General features: G+C 41.6%; 1 protein-coding gene across 5 annotated transcripts in view; it reads left to right on the forward strand.

Moving 5' to 3' along the window:
- myo7a (myosin VIIA) overlaps nt 1-24475 on the forward strand; it is a 160267-nt gene that overhangs the window by 99393 nt on the left and 36399 nt on the right. For all 5 annotated transcript variants that reach the window (XM_062974492.1, XM_062974495.1, XM_062974493.1 and 2 more), the window contains 12 exons: nt 2558-2642; nt 4601-4819; nt 5972-6079; nt 7749-7958; nt 9273-9476; nt 9949-10125; nt 12531-12620; nt 13688-13815; nt 15370-15496; nt 15779-15898; nt 19203-19376; nt 22147-22374. In XM_062974492.1, the coding sequence (XP_062830562.1) occupies nt 2558-2642; nt 4601-4819; nt 5972-6079; nt 7749-7958; nt 9273-9476; nt 9949-10125; nt 12531-12620; nt 13688-13815; nt 15370-15496; nt 15779-15898; nt 19203-19376; nt 22147-22374 (1870 nt within the window). The remainder of the gene's footprint in view (nt 1-2557; nt 2643-4600; nt 4820-5971; nt 6080-7748; nt 7959-9272; nt 9477-9948; nt 10126-12530; nt 12621-13687; nt 13816-15369; nt 15497-15778; nt 15899-19202; nt 19377-22146; nt 22375-24475) is intronic.

Below are 24475 nucleotides of genomic sequence, written 5' to 3' on the forward strand. Positions count from 1 at the left end.
CAGGAAAAACTCAGCCGCTATCAGGACCTCAAGATTGAACTTCAAAGACTCTGGCAGAAACCAGTGCAGGTGGTCCCGGTGGTGATCGGCACATTGGGTGCCGTGCCAAAAGATCTCAGCCGGCATTTGGGAACAATAGACATTGACAAAATCACGATCTGCCAACTGCAAAAGGCCACCCTACTGGGATCTGCACGCATCATCCGAAAATGCATCACACAGTCCTAGACACCTGGGAAGTGTTCGACTTGGGATTTTGTGATACGAAATCCAGCATATCTATCTTGTTTGCTGTGTCATAAAATAATAATAATAATAATAATAATAATAATAATAATAATAATAATAATAATACTTATCATTATTATTATTTATATTTCTATCCCGCCACCATCTCCCCGAAGGGACTCGGGGTGCCTAACATGGGCTGATGCCCAAAACAAAACAGAATAAAGCAATTAAAACGAATATCAAAACAAAAATAGTAATACAGTAGAGTCTCGCTTATCCAACATAAACGGGCCGGCAGAATATTGGATAAGCAAATATGTTGGATAACAAGGAGAGATTGAGGAAAAACCTATTCAACATCAAATTAGGTTATGATTTTACAAATTGAGCACCAAAACATCATGTTATACAACAAATTTGACAGAAAAAGTAGTTCAGTATGCAGTAATGCTACATAGTAATTACTGTATTTACGAATTTAGCACAAAAATATCACAATATATTGAAAACGTTGACTACAAAAATGCGTTGGATAATCCAGAACGTTGGATAAGCGAATGTTGGATAAGTGAGACTCTACTGTAACATAAATCAAATAAAATAAACAATTTAAACATTTTAAAAATACAATAAAACACATAAAATCAGAACAAAAGAGTAATAATACAGCATCAGCCACTGGAGATAAAAGGGGTCGGGCATATAAAACACAATATCCAAAGCTTTAATAAAGGCAAGTTACACTCTCTCAGTCTCAGGGAGAGTGGAAGACAATCTCCTTTTGTGCAAATGTGGTCAAGAAGACCCTGTGATGGGTTTGTCATAAGTAAAAAATTTCTTAAAGGCACATAACAATAACACAGAGCTTGTTCTGTGAGTGAGTGTTTGCAGTCCTAAAGGAGAAACGGCACTGACCTAATTCAAACAGACCCTATCTTGCAGACGTCAGGAAAACAGCAGTCAAATAAAAATAACTATATCCTTGAGCGAAAAGCTCAAACAATGCATTTTGTTGAACAATTCACTAAAGGATGTAGTGAAAGCCCTTGACTTATCAATTAGCTGAAAGGGCAGATTTTCCTTAAGCATACTTCTGCTCAACACATAGGCAGAGATTTTATTGTATAATAACTGCAGAAACTCCCAATATCTTCTCTGCTTGTCAAACCATATCCTCAACTAATGTAAACTCTGATTACAGAGACAATAGAGCCCTGTGTGTGCCTCATAAATTCTGCATTTCGCTTACTGTAAGTTTTTCTTGGAGAGATAAATGATAAACTTCTGGCTTAGTCAGGAGATCACAGATCTTTTATATCAAATATGATGAGCTAAATTCAATGTTGGTCCTAACTATAATAGACCCGATAGAACAGATAGAGTAGAGTCTCGCTTATCCAACATAAACGGGCCGGCAGAACATTGGATAAGCGAATATGTTGGATAATAAGGAGGCATTAAGGAAAAGCCTATTAAACATCAAATTAGTTTATGATTTTACAAATTAGGCACCAGAACATCATGTTATACCACAAATTTGACAGAAAAAGTAGTTCAATACGCAGTAATGCTATGTAGTAATTACTGTATTTACGAATTTAGCACCAAAATATCACGATATATTGAAAACATTGACTACAAAAACGCGTTGGATAATCCAGAACGTTGGATAAGCGAGTCTTGGATAAGTGAGACTCTACTGTATCAGGGACTTCTAAAAAAAAGGTAAATGGAAGAGGATGCGAAGATGACTAAAGGTGCATCTACACTGTAAAATTAATGCTGTTTGACACCACTTTAATTGCTGTGGCTCAGTGCTGTGGAGTTGTGGGAGTTGTAGTTTTATAAGGCCTTGATAAAGACTCCTGGTCTTTATCAAAGACTCTCCAAACTACAAACTCCAGAATAGCGTTGGTTAAAGTGGTTCCAAACAACATTAATTCCTACTGTGTAGATCGGGCATGGGCAAACTTCAGCCTTCCAGGTGTTTTGGACTTCAACTCCCACAATTCCTAACAGCCTACCGGCTGTTAGGAATTGTGGGAGTTGAAGTCCAAAACACCTGGAAGGCTGAAGTTTGCCCATGCCTGGTGTGAATGCATCCTATCTCTCAAATCCCTATTTGGTCATAGAAACCCACAGAGTGATTTCAGGAGGATCACACAAATTCACTAAGAAAACCCTATGATGGAGTCATTGATGGCAAACAACACCAACGAGAGATGGACAGCATCACTCACAGTTGAGCATTGAAAACAGAGAGAAAAATCTATAACTAACAGAGGCACGGAAACAGAACTGAAAGATTCTAATCTCTTTTTTCTAGGTCGAATTTCCTGAAAGTGAGGAATGCCGCTCTGATGATTCAGCGGAACTGGAGGGGCCATAATTGCCGGAGAAACTATGGTGCTGTAAGTGTTCCAGGAACACACAAGGAGTTGTGCCAAATCCAGAATTGTCTCAGTCTGAGTTGCTTTCTCAAGGGGACAGCTTTGATGGGTATGGGGCTACCACCAAACCCCGATCTCACCAATTGTAAAACAGAAATTCCACTAAAAAAAAGGCCACCAATGCCTTTGCAAATGCACTTGGTTATTTAAAACTGGTCACTTCCATTTTTTCTCTTTTCAAAAGAAAATCTGTTTCAGACTTCAAACTGGTTGTTTTAGCAGGCCAGGTGAAAACCCAGTATTATTATTATTTATTTTATTTACAGTATTTATATTCCGCCCTTCTCACCCCGAAGGAGACTCAGGGCGGATCACATTGTATGCATATAAGGCAAACATTCAATGCCATATACACATAGAACAGAGACAGAGACAGACACAGAGGCAATTTAACCTTCTCCTGAGGGGATGTTCGATTCCGGCCACAGGGGGAACAGCTGCTTCATCATCCACTGAGACGGCACTTCCTCATTCCAACGGCGTCTGGATGATTTTTATGGAGTCGTAAGTTAGTTAAATTAGCCTCCCCACTTTATAAGTGGTACCTTAATTTCCTACTTGATAGATGCAACTGTCTTTCGGGTTGCTAGGTCAGCAACGAGCAGTGGCTATTTTTTATTTTTAATTGTCGGGTGCTCACCCCGCCATGGGTTGGTCTCAAACTCATGACCTCTTGGTCAGAGTGATTTATTGCAGCTGGCTGCTCACCAGCCTGCGCCGTAGCCCGGCATAACCAACCATTTTAATGCTATGTTTCCAGGACAGCTTCACCATCCCGCAAACATGGGAGCCACCAGCCACCACTGCTTTTTTTTTTTTTTAAGTATCGTTGCATTAAAAATTGATATAGTAAATGTAAATATACATTTCATACAGGACTTGAAAACCTTATTTTTTTCTGCCACAGGTCCCAGGTATGCTGTAAGAAACCTTCCAGAATGTGGAAGTTCTAGTGCAAAATGATGCCCATTTGCAAACTTTTATATGATGTTATCTGTAATCTAGTTTTTGGCTTTCACTCTAGGGAAGATGTTATATTATTTCAACTCCACTAAAATCACAGGTTCGGCAAGCCTGGCATGTCTAGCTAATCCAAAAGGCCAAATTAGGGCACAGATGGGTAGAAGGCAAAAGCAGAGGTTTTTATTCTTCCTAGCCAGAAAGGATGTCAGCGGAGTCTGCACTAACAAAGACTGACATATCTAAATGCAAACATGTAGAAAGAGTTATAGCACTTTGACAACAGTTTGAAACAAAGGACTTCTGTTCCCCTGAATGTCCTTTGGTCCAGGTCATGGCAAGATAGGATTTTCAGGCTGGTTGGCTGGGATGCGCTGTCTGTTGTTTTTCCTGATTGGCCTCCAGGTTTGGAGAGAAATTTAATAAATTGTCATTGCTCAGTTTGATATTTTGTAGCTGTTGATGGTTCCACCTCTCATGGATTGTGTGAAGGAAAGAATGTGGGTAGGGTTTGAGGTAATGGATGCTAATGATAGTTGTTTCCTCAGCCTGAGAAGGGCATTGGTCCATGTTAGTGAAAAAATGGGTAGCAATGGGTGTTGGCCAGCCTGAATGGGTTCCCAGGAAATAAACAGAAGAGGGCATTTGGGCAACTTCTGTGACCTCTTATTTAGCTCCATTGTTATGTGTGTGGAAACATTGTTAGAGGATTATGACAATTTTCTCTGGATGAGGCAAGGGTGAGGTGAGTTCACATTTTAGGGAATTTCCAAGGAATTTCATAGAAAGTTTACTTTTTAGGGCAATTAGAAATGACCATGTGGTTGGCTATATTTTCCAATGGATCTGCATCTTTTAATGCATATATTTTAAATAATTCATATTGTTGTTGGGGAGAAGGTCTGATTTATCAATAACAAAAGGACAGCTGGCTTTCATAAACCCATTTTCTTTTCAAGATGCGCATTGGCTTCCTGAGGTTGCAGGCCCTCTACCGTTCCCGCAAACTGCACAAGCAATATCACATGGCTCGCAGGCGCATCATCGAGTTCCAAGCCCGGTGCCGGGGTTTCCTGGTCCGCCGGGCCTTCCGACATCGCCTCTGGGCAGTCTTCACCATCCAGGCCTATGCCCGGGGCATGATTGCTCGCCGCCTATATAAGCGGTTGAAGGGAGAGGTACGTTTCCTAAGTACATATACATACCTTCTTCAGCTTGGCTATCGACTTATGTGTCAGGGTATTGGCGACTCCGACTTGATTGATGAGCCAGCCCTCAGCTCACCCGTCAGACCACTCTGCAAATGGTGAAAGTGGCACTGACAAAGAACAACACCTTCACTGATTTATGTCTGCTGAAACTCAGCGGCTCTGAAGGCTTTATTTTACAATATTTACATTGCTAGTTGACCAAAACTATCCGGACACATGTTGCATCCACTCAGATAAACATGGAGAATGTCGGTCTTTTTCAAAAGTCCTCTGCAGCTTGTGATGTATCTTCCTGTCACGTAGCACAAATGGAAGTCCTTGTCATTTGCCCTTCCAGCAATCAATCAGGGCTGGCCAGAATTAACCTCTTGGCTGCTGGAATGCTTGCCAGAACGAAACACACAATCCAACAGCAAACAATAGATTGAACATTTCACTCTATTTCAACAAAAACACTAACATTATGGCAATCCCTTTAATTTTAGAGTTTTCTTATGCGAAGAAGACTTACAGAAAAACCAGTTCCTTCCTCTGAAATCTAGACTACAGCATCTGATATTGGTGGACTCCCAGGTCCAAGTACTAACCACAGCTGACCCTGCTTAGCTTCCAATATCAGAAGGGATCTGGTGCATTTAGGGTATTTAGGTCAACAAGCAAATATTTAGTGGAACTAAAACATATCCTACACCATTACCCAGTCCAGGTGGCGGATTCACTTCACCTTATGGGTGCTCAGCCCTCGCCTATTATACAATTGAACCCCTATATTTGCTAGGATTAGGTGCATAGAAACCCTATGAAAGTAGAAAGCTCGAAATAAAAAAGACTAAACTGGAGATATCACCTCTCTAAGAATCTCTAGTTCCTCAGCACAACTCTGTGGTCAACTTCCTGAGACAGCATTTTAATCACATCCTCAGAAGTCAAGTCCACTAATGTTGAGGGCCAGTTTTAGTGAATATTACTTTTTAAAAGAGGGGTAGCACTTAACATTTAGTTCAACCCTATGTTTTCTGAGTTCCATTTACCTTCCCCCATTTGAGTCTGTCTCATGAATACAATGAGCTATCCAAGCAATCCATTCAAGTGAAGCTCTTAACAATCTCTTTTCTACAGTATCATCGTCGCCTGGAAGCCGAAAAGCTACGTCTGCTGGAAGAGGAGCGACTGCGCAAAGAGATGAGTGCCAAGAAAGCCAAAGAAGAAGCTGAAAAGAAGCACCAAGTGGGTTCTTACATTTTCCTTCCACATATGTGACGTTGCAAGGCTTTCCTGTATGGACTCAATCCTTTCCGTATGTTATTGGAAGGACCTAAGTCTAATCAATGTTAAATCTAGCAGTCAATACATTTGTTCACAAATCCTACAGTTGCCTTGGGTTTGTAGCCTTGGGGAATGCTGCTAGATGTTTGAAGAGAATACTGGGCATAGCCAAGGCTTGGAAATTTGCCTTTTTGGATTACAATTCTCAGAATTTTCCAGCAATATTAGAGTACTGTATATACTCGAGTATAAGCCTAGCTTTTCAGCCCTTTTTTTAAGACTGAAAAAGCCTCCCTTGGCTTATACTCAGGTGAGGGTCCTGGTTGGCTTATATTTGGGTCAGCTTATACTTGAGAATATACGGTACATTTATTATTTTTCTCTATTATTATTGGTATTATTACATTTATTATTTTTCCCTATTATTGTTGCTACTATTACATTTATTTTACTCTATTTTTATTATTTTTATTAATACATTTATTATTTCACTCTGATATTATTATTATTATTATTGCATTTATTATTTTACTCTATTTATTATTACTTGTATTATTTTCCTGTCTTTATTATTATTATTATTATTATTACATGTATTATTTTACTCTATTATTATTAAAAGGATACATAAGCACATTGACATTGAAGAAGATGAGAATAATGATTTGAGCAGAGTTGGACCGTCTTATCTTAAATTTGAGCTTTATGTAAATATTCAAAAACATTTAACCTACTGATGCCTCAATTAATGTAATTTTATTGGTATCTATTTTTATTTCTGAAATTTACCACCCTTGGCTTATACTGGAGTCAATGTTTTCCCAGTTTTTTTGCGGTAAAATTAGGTGCCTTGGCTTATATTCGGGTCGGCTTATACTCCAGTATATACGGTACTTGTAGTCTAATAAAGTAATCTTTTCCCACTTCAATTTTTTAACTTTCTACTATTTGTTAGCCATAGTACTGAATCATTTATATGCCACTTTCTTGTATCTTACTCCCAGCCATGTAATTTGCACTTAACCTGCATTCGTTGAATCAGAGCTCATTTTTGTCATTCTTATCATATATTGGCAAGAATTGGTGGTCTATGTTTCAATTAGGAATGTAAATTTCTTGTTCTCAAGTAGGAGAATGAATAAAACACATTTCTGTCTTTGCAAACTGAGGTGGCAAGAATTGTTTGGGCATCTTTTGAAAGAGTTCGCAAGTTGCACAATGGCCAAATTACTAATGTCACTGCCTTCTTGCATAGACCTTTGTACTGGGTGGGTTGTTTTTTTTTCCTTTTTGCTATTTGTCTTGTCCTTGAGTACTTTCTACATGCATTTATTTGGCTCCACTTAGGGTAAAAGGTCTTCTGGTGCAAAATGCGAAGAAAACTGATTGGTGGGCGGAAATTATCTTTTCGCTTTTGCACAAAAGGTGAAAAGCCTGTGCTGTGTTTGGTAAATTTCTCCTTGGTGTTCTGACATGCCAAATATTCTTTGTATTAAAAAATGTAATGCATATACTTAAGAGCCTTATTTTCCAAGATTCAACAAGATGCTTGCAGGCGTTCAGGGTTCCTTTACTCAGCGCTTGTGTCCACCTTGAATTCGTCTTACTCATTTCCATAGTTTTCTCCTAGTTACGCCTCGCCCAGCTGGCCCGGGAAGATGCCGAAAGGGAAATCAAGGAAAAGGAGGAAGCTCGGCGGAAAAAAGAACTCTTGCAGAAAATGGAGAAGGCCCGAAACGAACCTGTGAACGACTCGGACATGGTGGACAAAATGTTTGGTTTCTTGGGAACAACGTCTTCTTTGCCCGGACAAGAAGGGCAAGCACCTAATGGCTTTGAGGTAACAAAATGTTCTGCCTGTGCCAAATTTTAATGGATGCAGAGATGTTTATGGCATAGCTTTCTTCATGATATGTTTATTGGCTTCATGGGAAAAGACGTAGAGTTTCCTTTAAACATTAATAGCACTGGCCAATTCACATTTTGTCAAATGTTCGCCCTGTTTCTGGGTATATTTGAACTGCTGATTCAAAAATGGCACCTTTTCCCCTATCAGCTGTAGTTATTGAGATACAGAACATTTATTTATTTATCTACAGTATTTATATTCCACTCTTCTCACCCGAAAAGAGACTCAAGGAGGTTCACAATGCATACATACACAGCAAACATTCAGTGCTGTTTATACATACAGGACAGACAGACAGACATAGAGGTATTTCGGCATTTTCCAACTTCAGCACCTGGTGGTTATGCTCAATTCTGGCCACAAGGGGGTGTTGTCGCTCCATCTGCTATGATGACGAGCCTTTTTTTGATCATAGCGTTTTCTCTCCTTGTTCTTTGATTGCCGGCATTTTTATGCTGTCCTAAAATATCTCCCCACTTAAGCAATGCCTAACTTCTCTACTCACAGCACAGCTGTTTTCGGACTGCTTAGGTGGACAGTGAGTTAGGCTAATGGTTGTGTGCTCAATCTGACTCAGGCTTCGAACTCGCCAAGCTTCGGGTCGGCAGTGATTTTATTTATTATTTATTTACAGTATTTATATTCTGCCCTTCTCACCCCGAAGGGGACTCAGGGCAGATTACAATGAACACATATATGGCAAACATTCAATGGCAATAGACAAACAATATATATAGACAGACACAGAGGCATTTAACATTTTTTTTCCAGCTTCACGATTCCGGCCACAGGGGGAGCTGTTGCTTCACTGTCCAGTAGTGGCTGTACTTCCTCATTCCATTCCTCGTGTTTTGCTGGCAGTTTTATGATGTTGTAAATTAGTTAAATTAGCCTCCCGCATAAAGCGTACCTAAATTTCCCTACTTGACAGATGCAACTGTCTTTCGGGGCTGCATAGGTCAACAGCAAGCCAGGCTATTTAATGGTCGGGGGCTTAACCGACCTGGGCTTCAAACTCATGACCTCTCAGTCAGTAGTGATTTATTGCAGCTGGTTACTAGCCAGCTGCGCCACAGCCCGGCCCTCAGTGATCTATTGCTGCTGCCGATTAACCAGCTGTGCTACAGCCCATTTATATGCCATATTCCACTCTCCATCTATTCGCCTATAGAAAGCCATAAAATTACCAGTGAAGTGAGAAGTTTATAGCTGGGTCAAATTAAATCACGAATGGTTTCTCTGCAGGATCTTGAGAGGGTTTCAAAAGAGCTGGAGGAAGATGATCTGGATACGGCCTTACCTTTGCCCGAGGAAGAGGAGGAAGACCTCTCTGAGTACAAGTTTGCAAAGTTTGCCGCCACATATTTCCAAGGCACAACTACACACACCTACATTCGCCGGCCTCTCAAGCAGCCGCTCCTGTATCATGAGGATGAAGGAGACCAGCTGGTGAGTCTCCATGACCCATTTGGTAGAAAACAACATGTCACATACCCTTTCACTGTCCCAATTTGGCAGGAATAACCCAGACTATTGTATATACCAGGCATGGGCAAACATCAGCCCTCCAGGTGTTTTGGACTTCAACTCCCATAATCCCTAACAGCCAGTAGGGATTGTATATATGGTAATCCTTTGTTATTCCATTTTAGCTCTTCATAGAAATATACCATGGGTTATACTCACATAGACATTTTCATCATTCCTCTTCTGTCTATTGAAATCCAATGATTGGATCACGTCTTTTGAGTCTTGACGACACTGGATTTAGATGTATCTGGGTGAAGTTAGAAGTTTTCTATGATTGTTCTGTTCTTCTTGGAGAAGTCTTTTGTCTAGCTGTCTGACTCATATGTTCTCTCCGTCATCCATGGCAGTTTCCAATAAAACATTTTTTATTCCCAAAACAAACAAACAAAAGGCAGCCCTTGCAGTGTGGATTACAATCCTTCGCTTCATGGGGGACCTTCCCGAACCAAAATATCACACAGCAATGAGTGACGGCAGCGAGAAGATTCCAGTGATGACCAAAATATATGAGACGTTGGGGAAGAAGACGTACAAAAAGGAGCTCCAAGCCCTGCAAGGTGAAGGAGAGGTATGTGAAACTTTTCCCTATCTAATGACTGAAGTAATATTTATATATTTACTAACTTGGGTACTACTTAGCATTGCCCAGGTTATCTGAAAAAGTCAATGTATGCAAAGTTTGGTCCAGATCCATCATTGTTTGGGTTGATAGTGCGCTCTGGATGGAGGTGAACCACAACTCCTACAAATCCCTCCAAAGACAGACAGTATTTTTTGTTGGTCATGGGGATTCTGTGTGCCAAGTTAGTTCCAAGTCCATCATTGGTGGAGTTCAGAGTGCTCTTAGATTGCAGGTGAACTATACAACACAGTACCTACAACTCGTATAAATCATGGTGCATTCTTCCCAAACCTCTCTCTCTAATACAGGGGTCCTCAAACTTTTTAAGTGGAGGGCCAGTTCACGGTCCCTCAGACCGCTGGGGGGCCGGACTATGATGAAATAGTCCAAAATTAAGATTGTTGTTGTTGTTGTTGTGTGCCTTCAAGTCATTTCAGACCTAGGTCAACCCTAAGTCTAAAGTTTAGGACAGAGGCCAGGTCAATGACCATGGAGGGCCTTAGTTTGGGGACCCCTGATCTAGACGATCTCATAAGACCATAAGAGAACTCCAAATACCATCTAGATGGTCTCATAAGACCATAGGTAAGGAAAGGGACCCTCAAAGGCCATCTAGATGATCTCATAAGGCCACCAGAAGACCATAGATAAGGAAAGGGACCCTCAAAGACCATCTAGATGGTTTCATAAAACTATAGTTAAGGAAAGGTTTCCCCAAAGGCCATCTAGACAATCTCATAAAACCATAGATAAGGAAAGGGACCCTCAAAGGCCATTTAGACAATCTCATAAGACCATAGGTAAGGAAAGTGACCTCCAAAAGCCATCTAGATGGTCTCATAAGGCCGTAGCTAAGCAAAGAGACCTTCAAAGACATCTAGACGATCCCATAAGGCCATAAGTAAGCAAAGAGACCTCCAAAGACCAGGTAGACTTAGGTCAACCCTAAGTCTAAAGTTTAGGACAGGGGCCAGGTCAATGACCTTGGAGGGCTGCATCCGGCCCACGGGCCTTAGTTTGGGGACCCCTGCTCTAGTATGTTCAGTTGCTGATCAATTCCACTATTTGCTGTGAGCCATAGAAAATAATAGGAAAGGCTTATGGGGGAGGCAGTGGGTGGGGCCATGCAAATTCCACACCAATGGAAAGAGTTATAAACACTGGGATGTCTGTGGTGGAGGAAAAAACAGAAAATCTAGAATGAAATTGTCTCCTTATGGAAGGCTTCTCTTGGGTGATGGGCAGTATGGTGTTTGTGGAGGACATTGGACTTGTTCATGATGTTCGGTATAACCTGCAATGTCACCGGAGGGAGGGCCGTTGGTGTCTCCTGAGTAGTGGAAGCTATAGCTGTTTATGGAAGTGAGAGCTTGGAAGTGGACGACTCAGCCACACACAGCCATACATATTTTCACTTTTATTATGTGTATAGATAACATGTCTTTCTCCCAAGATGGGACTCAAGGCAGCTATAGCTTTAGTCTGAATCGGGTCCCTGCACATTTAAAAACTAAATGCTACAAATTGAAAAGGTAATACAGTAGAGTCTTACTTATCCAACATTCGCTTATCCAATGTTCTGGATTATCCAATGCATTTTTGTAGTCAATGTTTTCAATACATCGTGATATTTTGGTGCTAAATTCGTAAATACAGTAATTACTACTGTGTATTGAACTACTTTTTCTGTCAAATTTGTTGTATAACATGATGTTTTGGTGCTTAATTTGTAAAATCATAACCTAATTTGATGTTTAATAGACTTTTCCTTGATCCCTCCTTATTATCCAACATATTCGCTTATCCAACGTTCTGCCGGCCCGTTTATGTTGGATAAGTGAGACTCTACTGTACTTGCAAGCTCTTGTTTGAGCAGGCCTGAGGTTGCCAGGGACAGGGTTTCTCTTCCTTTAATGGTTGTGTGAAAGGGGATTTCAGCAGGAAATATTTCTATCTGTGAAATTCCCTTTTCTGTGTGTGTATGGATGCCCTTTTGACTTAAAGTGAGTCAATGAATTTCATAGGGTTTTCTTGGGCAAGAAATTCTCAGAGATGGTTTTAATAGTTACTTCCTCTGAAATATAGTCTAAAATACTGGTTTGCGTTGCTGGGCTCCTATCCAAGTATTAACCAGGGCTGGGCCTGCTTAGCTTCCAAATTCAGATGGCATCCAGTGCCTTTAGTGTATTCTGCACAATTATTGAATGCATGGGTATCCTCTTTCTGATTTCTGTTTGGCAATTATCAGCAGGCCTCTTTTCACAACTTCACTTACAAAACTTTGGAATTGAAATAACCACCTTCCTGAAAATAATCCCCTGGAAATATGACAATTTTTCTTGTCTTTGCAGAGTGCTCACATAGAAGGACACAAGAAGAACAGCGTACGCCACAAATTGGTCTCCTTGACGCTCAAAAAGAAATCCAAGTTAACTGAAGAGGTGAGCAGTAGTGCACTTGTATACCCATTCAATACACCTGACCCATTAATAGCGCCTTTGTCTAACTCCCTATTCAACATGGTGCCAAATACCCTGGTTAAAAACACAAGAGGAGCAAAATATTCCCCAATGTCAAACTGTTCTTATTTGGCAGGGACGGTCTCTGTTATTCCTCTGTCATCCCACTTGTTTTTAAAATGTCCTGGTTTCCTTCTCCCACATTCCTGTTTTGTCTTTAGCTTATTTCTTTTGGTGCAAACCGAATCAAAGTGTCAAAGTAGTTTGTATTTGCTTAACTCAGCAAGACAGAGAGGAGAAGAAAGGGAAGAATTGTGCTCTTCCCAGTAGACTCAGGAAAAAGCACATTTCTACAATCTCATCATCATTAAAAAAAATTCACCATCTTGCCCATACTTGGTGACTACAAAGGAAACACCACAGGAGTGTTAACCCTACCCTATGTTAGCCAAAGCTTGTGTGTGTGTGTGTGTATACACACATACACACAGACACACACATATAAGCTTATATATGGATGGCTGGGGTTACATTTAAAACATGTGCCTGTTCCAACTTACAAACAAATTCAGCTTAAGACCATACCTTTAGAACCTATCTTATTTGTCACTTCATGATTGCCACATATGTAAAGGTAGAGGTTTCCCCTGACGTTAAGTCCAGTCGTGACCGACTCTGGGGGTTGGTGCTCATCTCCATTTCTAAGCAGAAGAGCCGGCGTTGTCCATAGACATCTCCAAGGTCATGTGGCTGGCATGACTGCATGGAGTGCCATTACCTTCCCGCCGGAGCGGTACCTATTGATCTACTCACATTGGCATGTTTTCGAACTGCTAGGTTGGCAGGAGCTGGAGCTAACAGCGAGCGCTCATGCTGCTCCCGGGGTTTGAACCTGGGACCTTTCGGTCTCCAGCTTAGTGCTTTAATGCACTTCGCCACCGGGGCCACATATGTATACATTACCAAATTTATGATATATTTTTGATTTAATGTATATGCTGCCTTTCTCCCAGAGAAGAACCCAAGACCTCTTCCTTCTGTTTTGCCAGGTGACCAAACGCCTTCATGATGGTGAGTCCACCGTCCAGGGCAACAGCATGCTTGAGGACCGACCCACCTCCAATTTGGAAAAGCTCCATTTCATTATTGGTAATGGCATCCTCAGGCCAGGATTAAGGTTAGATATTAGTGTGAAAAGAAGAAATACTTTCTGTGGGCATTATTAATCAGTATACTTATGTATACATACATATATGTATGAGCAATGGCACAATTCCCTTTGGGGAGATCAATGGTGACAGGCTGTGTGCTAGAATAAGGACTATATTGCACAGAGGTGGCAAACAGGAATTGAAACAGGACCACCACCTGTGGTGACAGTTCCTATTGCATAATAAAAGGTAAAGGTTTCCTCTGACGTTAAGTCCAGTCATGTCCGACTCTGAGGGTTGGTGCTCACCTCCATTTCTAAGCCAAAGAGCCAGCATTGTCCGTAGACACCTCCAAGGTCATGTGGCTGGCATGACTGCATGGAATGCTGTTACCTTCCCACCGGAGCGGTACCTATTGATCTACTCACATTTGCATGTTTTCGAACTGCTAGGTTGGTAGAAGCTGGGGCTAACAGCAGGCGCTCATTCCGCTCCCCAGATTTGAACCTGCAACCTTTTGGTCCATAAGTTCAGCAGCTCAGCGCTTTAACACACTGCGCCACTGGAGGCCCCTATTGCATAATAATAATAATAATAATAATAATTATTATTATTATTATTATTATTATTATTATTATTTATATTCAGCTCTATCTCTTTGAGAGGACTCAGAGCGGATGACAACATACACAGATAGGCAAACATTCAGTGCCTTTAATGCAGTGGAAATAACAATAACATACAAATGCACAGAACAAAGATAAAGGCTTCCCCTTTCATCTCTGGCTTTTTGGAGACTGTGCTCAGCTCTGGCCATGGGGAGATACTTTAATTCCATTTCCAAGCCAAGGAGCCTGTTGGTCGTGTTGACAGCATGGTTGCATGGGTGCCTTTATTATCTTCCCACTGAAGCAGTATCTATTGATCTACTCACATTTGCATGTTTTTGAACTTCAAGGTTGGCATGGGTTAGGGCTAACAGCGGGAGCTCACCCTGACCTGCGGCTTCGAACTGCCAACGTTTAAGTCAGCAGATTCAACAGTTCAATTGTTTCACCAGTTGCGCCACTGCAACACCATGCACAATGCTTTGCCAGTCTGTCATGTCCAAAATGGCAAATCCATCCCTTGCTATTGATGGGAAAAACCCATCAACAACCCTTGACTGTGCCATGGTGCCTTAACTTACCTGTGCAATGAGTTCCTAATCCACTTCTGTGTCGGTATGCTAATGCAGAAGGGAAGATGAAAACAATGATTTAAACAGAGTTGAACAGTCATACCTTAAATTACAGTTTGATGTAAAGATTCAAAAACATTTAAACTACTGATGCCTCAATTAATGTAATTTTATTGGTTTCTCGGCTTATACTGGAGTCAATGTTTTCCCAGTTTTTTTGTGATAAAATTAGATGCCTCGGCTTATATACTCGAGTATATACGGTATATATATTCTTCCCAGTGTACTGTTCTGTCAACACCCATAATTTGACATGTCTACACAGCTGCTGTTTCATGGGTCTTGCAAATGAATGGCGTTAATCAGCGTGTAATCTAACATCCCCTTCTTTTCTCACTAGGGATGAAATTTATTGCCAGATCTGCAAACAGCTGAGCCAAAACCCTTCGAAAAGCAGCCATGCCCGAGGGTGGATCCTTGTGTCTTTATGCGTCGGATGCTTCGCCCCTTCGGAAAAGTTTGTCAAGGTAAAACAGGGATGGGGAACGCAGAGCAGGGTGGAGGACCTCTTTCGCCCCTGCACCTCTTATAGAAACCTCAGAAAAAGTACTGATGAAACTAGACGTGACATCATGCTTCAGTTTGGGCCAGTTGGTGCAAAGTTTGTGTGGTTGAGCATTGGGACCTGTGAGGGATAAACTCATGCATTTGTTGCCTGTTCTGAGTCATTTTGAAATCTGGATCTATTCCTAAAGTGTGCTGATACAGAAATGGAAAGTTCTCATTGCAACATTTTGTCTTGACTTTAGTATTTAAGGAACTTCATCAACGGAGGCCCTCCTGGTTATGCTCCGTATTGCGAAGAGAGACTGAGGAGGACCTTCGCCAATGGGACCAGGACTCAGCCGCCAAGTTGGTTGGAACTCCAGGTAAAAAAGAAAGCAAACATGAACAGTGGTGATGCCATTCTTCTGGCACACCTTTGGGAGGAGGAATGCTCCTGTGATGAATTGCTCTTATAGGGAGTAACCAGCCACAGCTCTGTGGTAGAGCACATTGTTGTTCGAGAAAAGTGTGGAGTTCAATCCATTTACTAATTATTTGAAATGTGAAACTCTGAAATAGGTCAAGAACCATAAACAGTTCACTATTGTCGCACCTCAGGCTAAGTTCACCTTACTATAGATACCCAGTCAGACACACAGGTAGTCTTTTGAATTTTTTATTAAGCAAAGCAGAATATAAATCAAGCAAGCAATCAAAAGGTAGTTCAAAGTTGTAATGAAAGAGTCAATAGGTCCAAGAGATTCGCAAAGTACATAAATGTCTATTTAATCCAAAGGCTAGGTCCATAGGTTCAAAAAGCATAGCAGGAACAATAATCCATGAGGCCAAGAATTAATCCATAGAGTCCAAAGCACAAGATCCAAGAATCCAAGATAATCCACAAGGTGAAGAATTAGTCCATAGAGTCCAAGAACAAGGTCCAAGAATCCAAGATAAACCACAAGGCAAAGAGTCCAAAGAACAAGGCCCAAAAATCCAAGAACGCTAGCTAGGTAGAACTTCCACACAGAGGAAGCGATGAAATTGCACTGACAAGGAATAGCCTGTGAAAGCATGCTTTAATAACAACTTAGGAATGCATTCCTCTTCCCACAGCTAGATTCACGTTTGCGCGCCAAACGCTCACTTCTACGGACCTGGGAACCCATCCAAGACAAACGGTCCTCTCTAGATAAGTCCTCGTTATCTTGCACCTGCTGGTCAGAAGCTAAACCGTCATCCTCATTATTTTCCAAGGCTGAAGTCTCTCCCTCAATATTTCTCATGTCAGCTTGACCGTTATCTGTTTCTCCTGGAATCAGCAGCTCATCCTGCAACTGCATGTCTGAGCTAGCTTCTGCCTCAGACTGATGATCTTGAATCCCAAATCCAGAATCCCCAGAATCCCCTCCATCTTCATCTAGAATCTGGCCAGCCTGTGGCTGGGATACAACAACTATGCCATGTTGGCTCAGTTAGATAGATAATGCACTGTTAGACAAGAATGCATTGGCTGTAACCCTATTGTACAAAACTGGTTAGAAAATACTGACAGGGGGTTAGTTAATTAATTAACTCCGAAACACCCTGATTTATTGGTGAGTCTGGACTCTCACCAACTCCTCTCCAGTCAGACCGCTTAAGAATCCAGCGAAAACAGCACCGACAAACGACACCACAGTCGTAATTCTGCTGATCCCAGTGGTCAGCAGAATTACGACTGGTGTCGTTTGTCGGTTCTAAGGCTTTATTATATACATCTATATACAATTACAAAGTCCATCGCTCTTAGGACTCATGCTTTCCCTAGCAAGGGTAAAGCATGTCCTCTCTTTTTGCTGAGCGTCTGCGAACAACACAAGCAGGCGACTCCCACATTCCACTCACTCCCGATGATGAATGTTCTGTCCAAGCTGTTGAGTCCGGAAGCCTCGACCTATTGGCTTTGCAGGCTATCAATCAAGCTGGCTTGTGATTAACTCCTCTGCTGCTGGAACACCGATGCACAATCCAAACAGCAAACTATTGATCTAACATTTCCCTCTAACAAGAAAATACACCAACAAATACAGTTCTAATAGACATGTGGTCACACACCTACTAAAGGGTTAAGTAGGTGGTGATGTAGAACTGAAGGGACATGCTAAGAAGCTGAGTCATGACCATGTGATAGGTATAATGAGAGCTGCATCATCCACTTTTGTCCCTGGCCGATGACGAGGAACAGTGGTTATAAATAAGAGCAGCAGGTATGCACTCTTTCTCTCGCTATGATTCTCTTGCCACTATTTTCTTGCTTCTCACCATACATCTATTGCTGATAAATGTTACCATCATGAGTATATTTCTGCATGATTGATAAGACATCAGGGGAACCTGATGTGTGTGTATATAGCTGTACAAAAAGCAACGTGTCAAAATTAAGAGCCTCCACTGTGAGTTTGGATGAAAACTGAGTCAAGAAATTTTATTAAATATTGAGAGGCACAAGGTCAGACTGTGCAATAAAACTCTGTTATTCGACTGATAAGGACTCAGCTATGCATGGGTTTATTTTCATAGCTAGCCTCTGGAACAGGGGTCCTCAATTTTTTTAAGTGGAGGGCCGATTCACAGTCCCTCAGACTGTTGGGGGGCCAGACTATGATGAAATACTCCAAAATTAGGATTGATGTTGTTGTGTGCCTTCTAGTCGTTTCAGACTTAGGCCAACCCTAAGTCTAAAGTTGAGGACAGAGGCCAGGTCAATGACCCTGGAGGGCCTTAGTTTGGGGACCCCTGATCTAGACGATATCATAAGACCGTAGGTAAGCAAAAAGACCTCCAAAGACCATCGAGATGATCTCATCAGGCCACCAGAAGACCATAGATAAAGAAAGAGACCCTCAAAGACCATCTAGATGGTTTTATAAGACCATAGGTAAGAAAAGGGCCCCCCAAAGGCCATCTAGACAATCTCATAAAACCATAGGTAAGGAAAGGGACCCTCAAAGGCCATCTTTCGAATAACAATTAGCAGCGTTAATTATTATTATGTACGCTCAATCAACAGACCCAGTCCTTTAAAATTGAACACTCCCATCTGTATTTTAGAATGTGTTTTATGAATGTTCGATGTAAGTTAATAATTTTTAACTGTTTTATATTGCATTGTACAATTTTTATATGTGTGTTTTATTGTAAGCCGCCCTGAGTCCCCTGTTGGGTGAGAAGGGCGGAATATAAATATTGTAATAAATAAATAAATAAATCTAGACCATCTCATAGGACCATAGGTAAGGAAAGGGACCTCCAAAAGCCATCTAGATGGCCTCATAAGGCCGTAGCTAAGCAACGAGACCCTCAAAGACCATCTAGACGATCTCATAAGGCCATAAGTAAGCAAAGAGACCTCCAAAGACCAGGTAGACTTAGGTCAACCCTAAGTCTAAAGTTTAGGACAGGGGCCAGGTCAGTGACCTTGGAGGGCCGCATCCGGCCCCCAGGCCTTAGTTTGGGGACCCCTGCTCTGGAACAATCAATTTGGTGCAAAAGGCGAGATTGAGGAAGAAGAAAACAATAAATCATGCACCTATCTCACTTTTGACAGGCTCTCACTAAATAAAGCTTAGAGCTTATGTTGTAATCCATAGCTTTTTCTTTCTTTGTCTTTCCTTTTTTATCTAATGACTTGCTTTTCCCCCATAGGCCACCAAATCGAAGAAGCCAATCATGTTGCCTGTTACATTTATGGATGGGACGACAAAGACTCTGCTGACGGATTCAGCAACAACAGCCAAAGAGCTCTGTAACTCTTTGGCTGACAAAATCAGCTTAAAGGACCACTTTGGATTTTCACTGTACATCGCTTTGTTCGACAAGGTAAGCCACTAAAGGATATGTGGGAGAAGCCTGATATGGTTGGACTTCTGCAATGTGCTTTACATTGGGCTACGTCTGCACCAAGTTTAGAAACTCCAATTAGTTGAAATTGGAGCCAGATTGGTTATGGGAACATCCAGGAGAGAGCATATCACACCTATATTAATTTCTGGGCAAGGTACAAAGTGTTGGCTTTGTCCTTTAAAGCCCTACATGGTTTGAGTCCAGTTCCTTACAGGATCACCTTCTCCCGTCCAATCTTAGGACACTGAGGTTCTCTGGGGAGTGTTTACTCCAAGCAGCCAGAACCTGACTGGCATCAGGTTTGGTGTTCAACCTTCCTTTTCTAAGCAAGATCTTGGAGCGTATGGTGGCCTCCCAACTCCAGGGATTTCTAGATGAAATGGATTATCTAGATCCATTTCAATCTGATTTCAGGCCAGGTTATGGAACAGAGACAGCTTTGGTTGCCTTGGTGGATAACCTCCGCAGAGACCTAGACAGCGGGAATGTGTCCCTTTTGGTTCTCCTGGATCTCTCAGCAGCTTTCAATACCATTGACCATGGTATCCTTCTGTGCCACCTTGCTGGGATGGGACTGGGAGGCACTGCTTTACAGTGACTCTGGTCCTTCCTGGAGGGCTGTCACACTTCAGGGTAGCTTCACCTTGCTATATACACCAAACTGCACACAGGTTGAAGTCTTTTTAGTTTATTAGAAAATAGAAGATAAAAGGTTCTTTAAAAGCAAAAGTAAAGTTCCAAAAAATGGTTACAAAACAAAGTCATAGAGAACAAATACAGAAACCACGAGGAGTAAACAAGGTCCCAATAGAGCAGGGGTCCTCAAACTTTTAAAGCAGCGGGCCGGTTCACAATCTTTTAGACTGTGGAGGGGCCGAACTATCATTTGGAGGGGGAAAAAATGAACAAATTCCTATGCACACTGCACATGTCTTATTTGTAGTGCAAAACAACAACAACAATGAAAACAATTGTAACCAACACAAACCTATCAGGATTTCAGTGGGAAGTGTGGGCCTGCTTCTGGCCAATGAGATAGTAAAGTGAATTAGGATTGTTGTTGTTGTGTGCCTTCAAGTCATTTCAGACTTCGGGCGAGCCTAAGTCTAAAATTATTTATTTATTTATTCATTTACTACATTTATTTATTACATTTATATCCCGCCCTTCTCACCCCGAAAGGGACTCAGAGCAGCTGTAGGTACATACAATATATTATATTATTAGCATAGCACAATATTAGCATTATATATATTGAACTATACCACTATACTGTAATATTATATGTAATATATATCATATAATTAATATTATTATATGGTATTATCAGTATTATATTGCATAACATTATAATATTATTATCAATATTATATGTATATACAATATATTATATTATTTAAAATGATATAAAAATATTATATTATAAAACTTATGGTGGGGGCCAGGTAAATGACCTTGGAGGGCCGCATCCGGTCCCCGGGCCTTAGTTTGGGGACCCCTGCAATAGAGCATGACAAAGTCTCAAGAACATGAACACAGAAGCTGCAAGGTAATCCAGGAAAACGAGAGCTTGTTTTTCGGTTAAACGAAAGTTGCCTTGACAAAGATTTGTCTCCAAACACATTGCTTGAATACCCTTTGCAAAGCATGAAAGCATTTTTCTGGCCTCTAACCTCCCTCTTGTTTGCAATTCTCACACTCCTCCGAACCCTGATTTCCAAACGGTCAGCTCGATCTAAGGAACCTGTTTCATCAAGATCAACCTGCTCGTTAGTTTGCTGAGCCTCATTATCAGACTGAGAACTGTCCTCCTTTCCCAAGTCCATTTGCACCTGGCTAGTTTCAGTATCAACAACATCATTCGTTGCTGTGGGAAAATGAACTTGAACTCCCCGTTCCTCATCTTCTACAACAGGGACATTTTGAACCTGATTGTGAACCTGAATCCCATCATCCTCATCAATCTGAGGTTCCAGCTGAGTCACAACAAGAGCCATACCCAGAAGATGGTGCTGAGGGACACCTGCTCAAACCCTTGGCCGTTGACCTGTGGGGTTCCTCAGGGTTCCATCCTGCCCCCCATTCTGTTTAACGCATGCATGAAACTGCTGGGAGAGGTCATCCAGAGTTTTGGAGTATGGTGTCATCTATATGCAGATGACACCCAGCTCTACTACTCCTTTCCACCTAATGCCAAGGAAGCTGTCCTGATCCTAAACCGGTGTCTGCCATCTGTAATTGACTGGATGAGGGCAAACAAATTGAAACTTAATCCAGACAAAACAGGTGCCCCTGGTTAGTCGGAAGACAGATCAGGGAATAGGGATCCAGCCTGTGTTGGATGGGGGTCACTCTCCCGCTGAATACACAGGTTCACAGTGTGAGGGTCCTCCTGGACTCAGGTCTGAACCTGGAGAACCAGGTGTCAGTGGTGGCCAGGAGTCCATTCTTTGCACAATTAAAACTTGTGTGCTAACTGAGCCTATTCCTTGAGAAGCCAGATCTGGCCACGGTGGTCCATGCCTTAGTTGGATCCCATTTAGATGACTGTAGTGTACTTTACGTGCAGGAGAGATAAAGCAAGGTATAAATAAATAAATATAATCATCATTATCATAATCCATCACTCAGAGGACTCAAGGTGTTTTGAGCTTCAAAACTGCTCTCCGCAGAAAGCGCTTTCTTCATAGGAGAGCCACCAATTGTTAGAGGCTAGAAGTTGAGCTCTTTCTTCTCCCCTTCCCAGGTCTCTTCCCTCGGAAGTGGCAGTGACCACGTGATGGACGCTGTATCTCAGTGTGAGCAATATGCCAAAGAGCAAGGAGCCCAGGAACGCAATGCTCCTTGGAGGCTTTTCTTCAGGAAGGAGATCTTCACGCCTTGGCACAACCCAAACGAAGACAACGTTGCCACAAACCTCATTTATCAGCAGATTGTGAGAGGAGTGAAATTTGGAGAGTATCGGTGTGATAAAGTAAGTTGTTGGCCCCTAAAAACCAGAGACATACTAATACAGGCATGGGCAAACTTTAGCCCTCCAGGTGGTTTGGACTTCAACCTTCACAATTCCTAACAGCCTAGAAGGCCAAGGTTTGCCCATACAATGGGTGCTTCTTGTGAATAGGTGTCCCTTGGGTGATTTTTACTGGAATATAAATCAATAGGAATGAAAACATTTGCTCATTCAAAGTGAAAGCCCTAACACCAAACAGACATGACTGTTGCATCACAGATCCAAATTTGGTTGGTTAAGTATAATCGGTATGATTGTTCATTTAGATTGCATTGGCTCCACGACTCATCTGTCTTCATTTTGAAACATTTTGTTTTTTATTTCTTTTTTGTGATCTCTGTGACTCACACAAATGGGTTGTACTATACCATTCCGAACTTTCGAGTGTTTTGGCATACCCCATGCTCCATGACCGAGTACTTTCGGGGGCCGGGCTGTGGTACAGGCTGGTTAGCAGCCAGCTACAATAAATCATTCTGACCAAGAGGTCATGAGTTCAAGGCCAGCCCATGTCGGGGTGAGCACCTGACAATTAAAAATAAAATATAGCCCCTGCTCGTTGCTGACCTAAGCAACCCGGAAGATAGTTGCATCTATCAAGTAGGAAATTTAGGTACCACTTATATGTGGGGAGGCTAATTTATGACACCATAAAATATCATCCAGCCGCCACTGGAATGAGGAAGTTGCCGTCGCAGTGGATGATGAAGCAGCTGCTCCCCCTGTGGCTGGAATCAAGCATACACTCAGGAAGCTGGAAGCTGGAGAAGGTTTAAATTGCCTCTGCGTCTGTCTCTGTCTCTGTTCTATGTTATAGGGCGTTGAATGTTTGCCTTATATGTGTACAATGTGATCCGCCCTGAGGCCCCTTCGAGGTGAGAAGGGCGGAATATAAATACTGTAAGTAAATAAATAAATACATAAATAGAAAATAAATAAATAAATAAATAAATACATAAATAAATAGTATTGTTATATTTATTTATGCCCCACTTTATCTCCACTGAAGGGGACTCATTAAACCTTCCATTCCATTTCATCCACCACAGTAGCAACATCCAAGGAACATCTTGGAGCTTTTCTACGTACTTCATAAATTGTTTTGACCATGGACTGGTTTTCTATCTATATATATAAAAGGGTAATGAAATTTCGGCCTAGGACAAAACAGCAAAACTACACATCCCAGAAACACTAAATTTGGCAGCACAACCCCTCATCCATGCCTCTACGTTCATACAACAAAAAGAAAAGAAAAATAAAGTCCTAATTAGAGGGAGAGGAATAATTGTTTTTATCCAATTGCTGCCAGTTAGAAGGCTAAGCTCCGCCCACTTGGTCTCCTAGTCAGCCCAGGAGCCCAGGGGACAGGCAGAGTTAGGCCTCATTTAGGCCTCTTCCACACTGCCTATAAAATACAGATTATCAGATTTGCACTGGATTCTATGGCAGTGTAGACTCAAGGCCCTTCCACACAGCTATATAACCCATTTATAATGGACTTAATGTCAGGAGAAACCTTTACCCTTTACCTTAACTACCACCAATTCCTCAATACTTTATTTCCCATACCACCATACTTCGCCACAGCAACGCGTGGCTGGGCACAGCTAGTATGTATATATTTTCCCTTCTGCATGAAACTGACTTGGATTGTTACTTCATTTGCTCTTTCATCTGTGTTTTGGTGTCCTCCTGACTGATTTTGTATTATTGGACTTAGATTATTTGGCTTTGGTGTGGCCATTGTGACCTTCTTGAAGAAGTGTTCTGAGTGAGCCAGCAAAATTCATGTCAAAAATGAATACTCAATGGCTACTTTGTCTTGGTGAGGCACGGGGCATTCATTCAGTCATACCACCGCTGTGTGTGACTTTACACCCCAGTAGCCAGGAAAAATAGAGAGGTTTGTCTTAAAGCTCTCCTGTGTGAACATGAACATGCCCATGCAAAAGAATCTGTGTGAAATAAATCATACCAGCTTTCATGCATTCTTATGATGCAAAGGTGCCAATTAATATAGTGCACTAAACATAAAGGTTTTCCTGAGATATATTGTGTT

This window comes from Anolis carolinensis, chromosome 3 (assembly GCF_035594765.1).
Source record: "Anolis carolinensis isolate JA03-04 chromosome 3, rAnoCar3.1.pri, whole genome shotgun sequence".
Classification (NCBI taxonomy): Eukaryota; Metazoa; Chordata; class Lepidosauria; order Squamata; family Dactyloidae; genus Anolis; species Anolis carolinensis.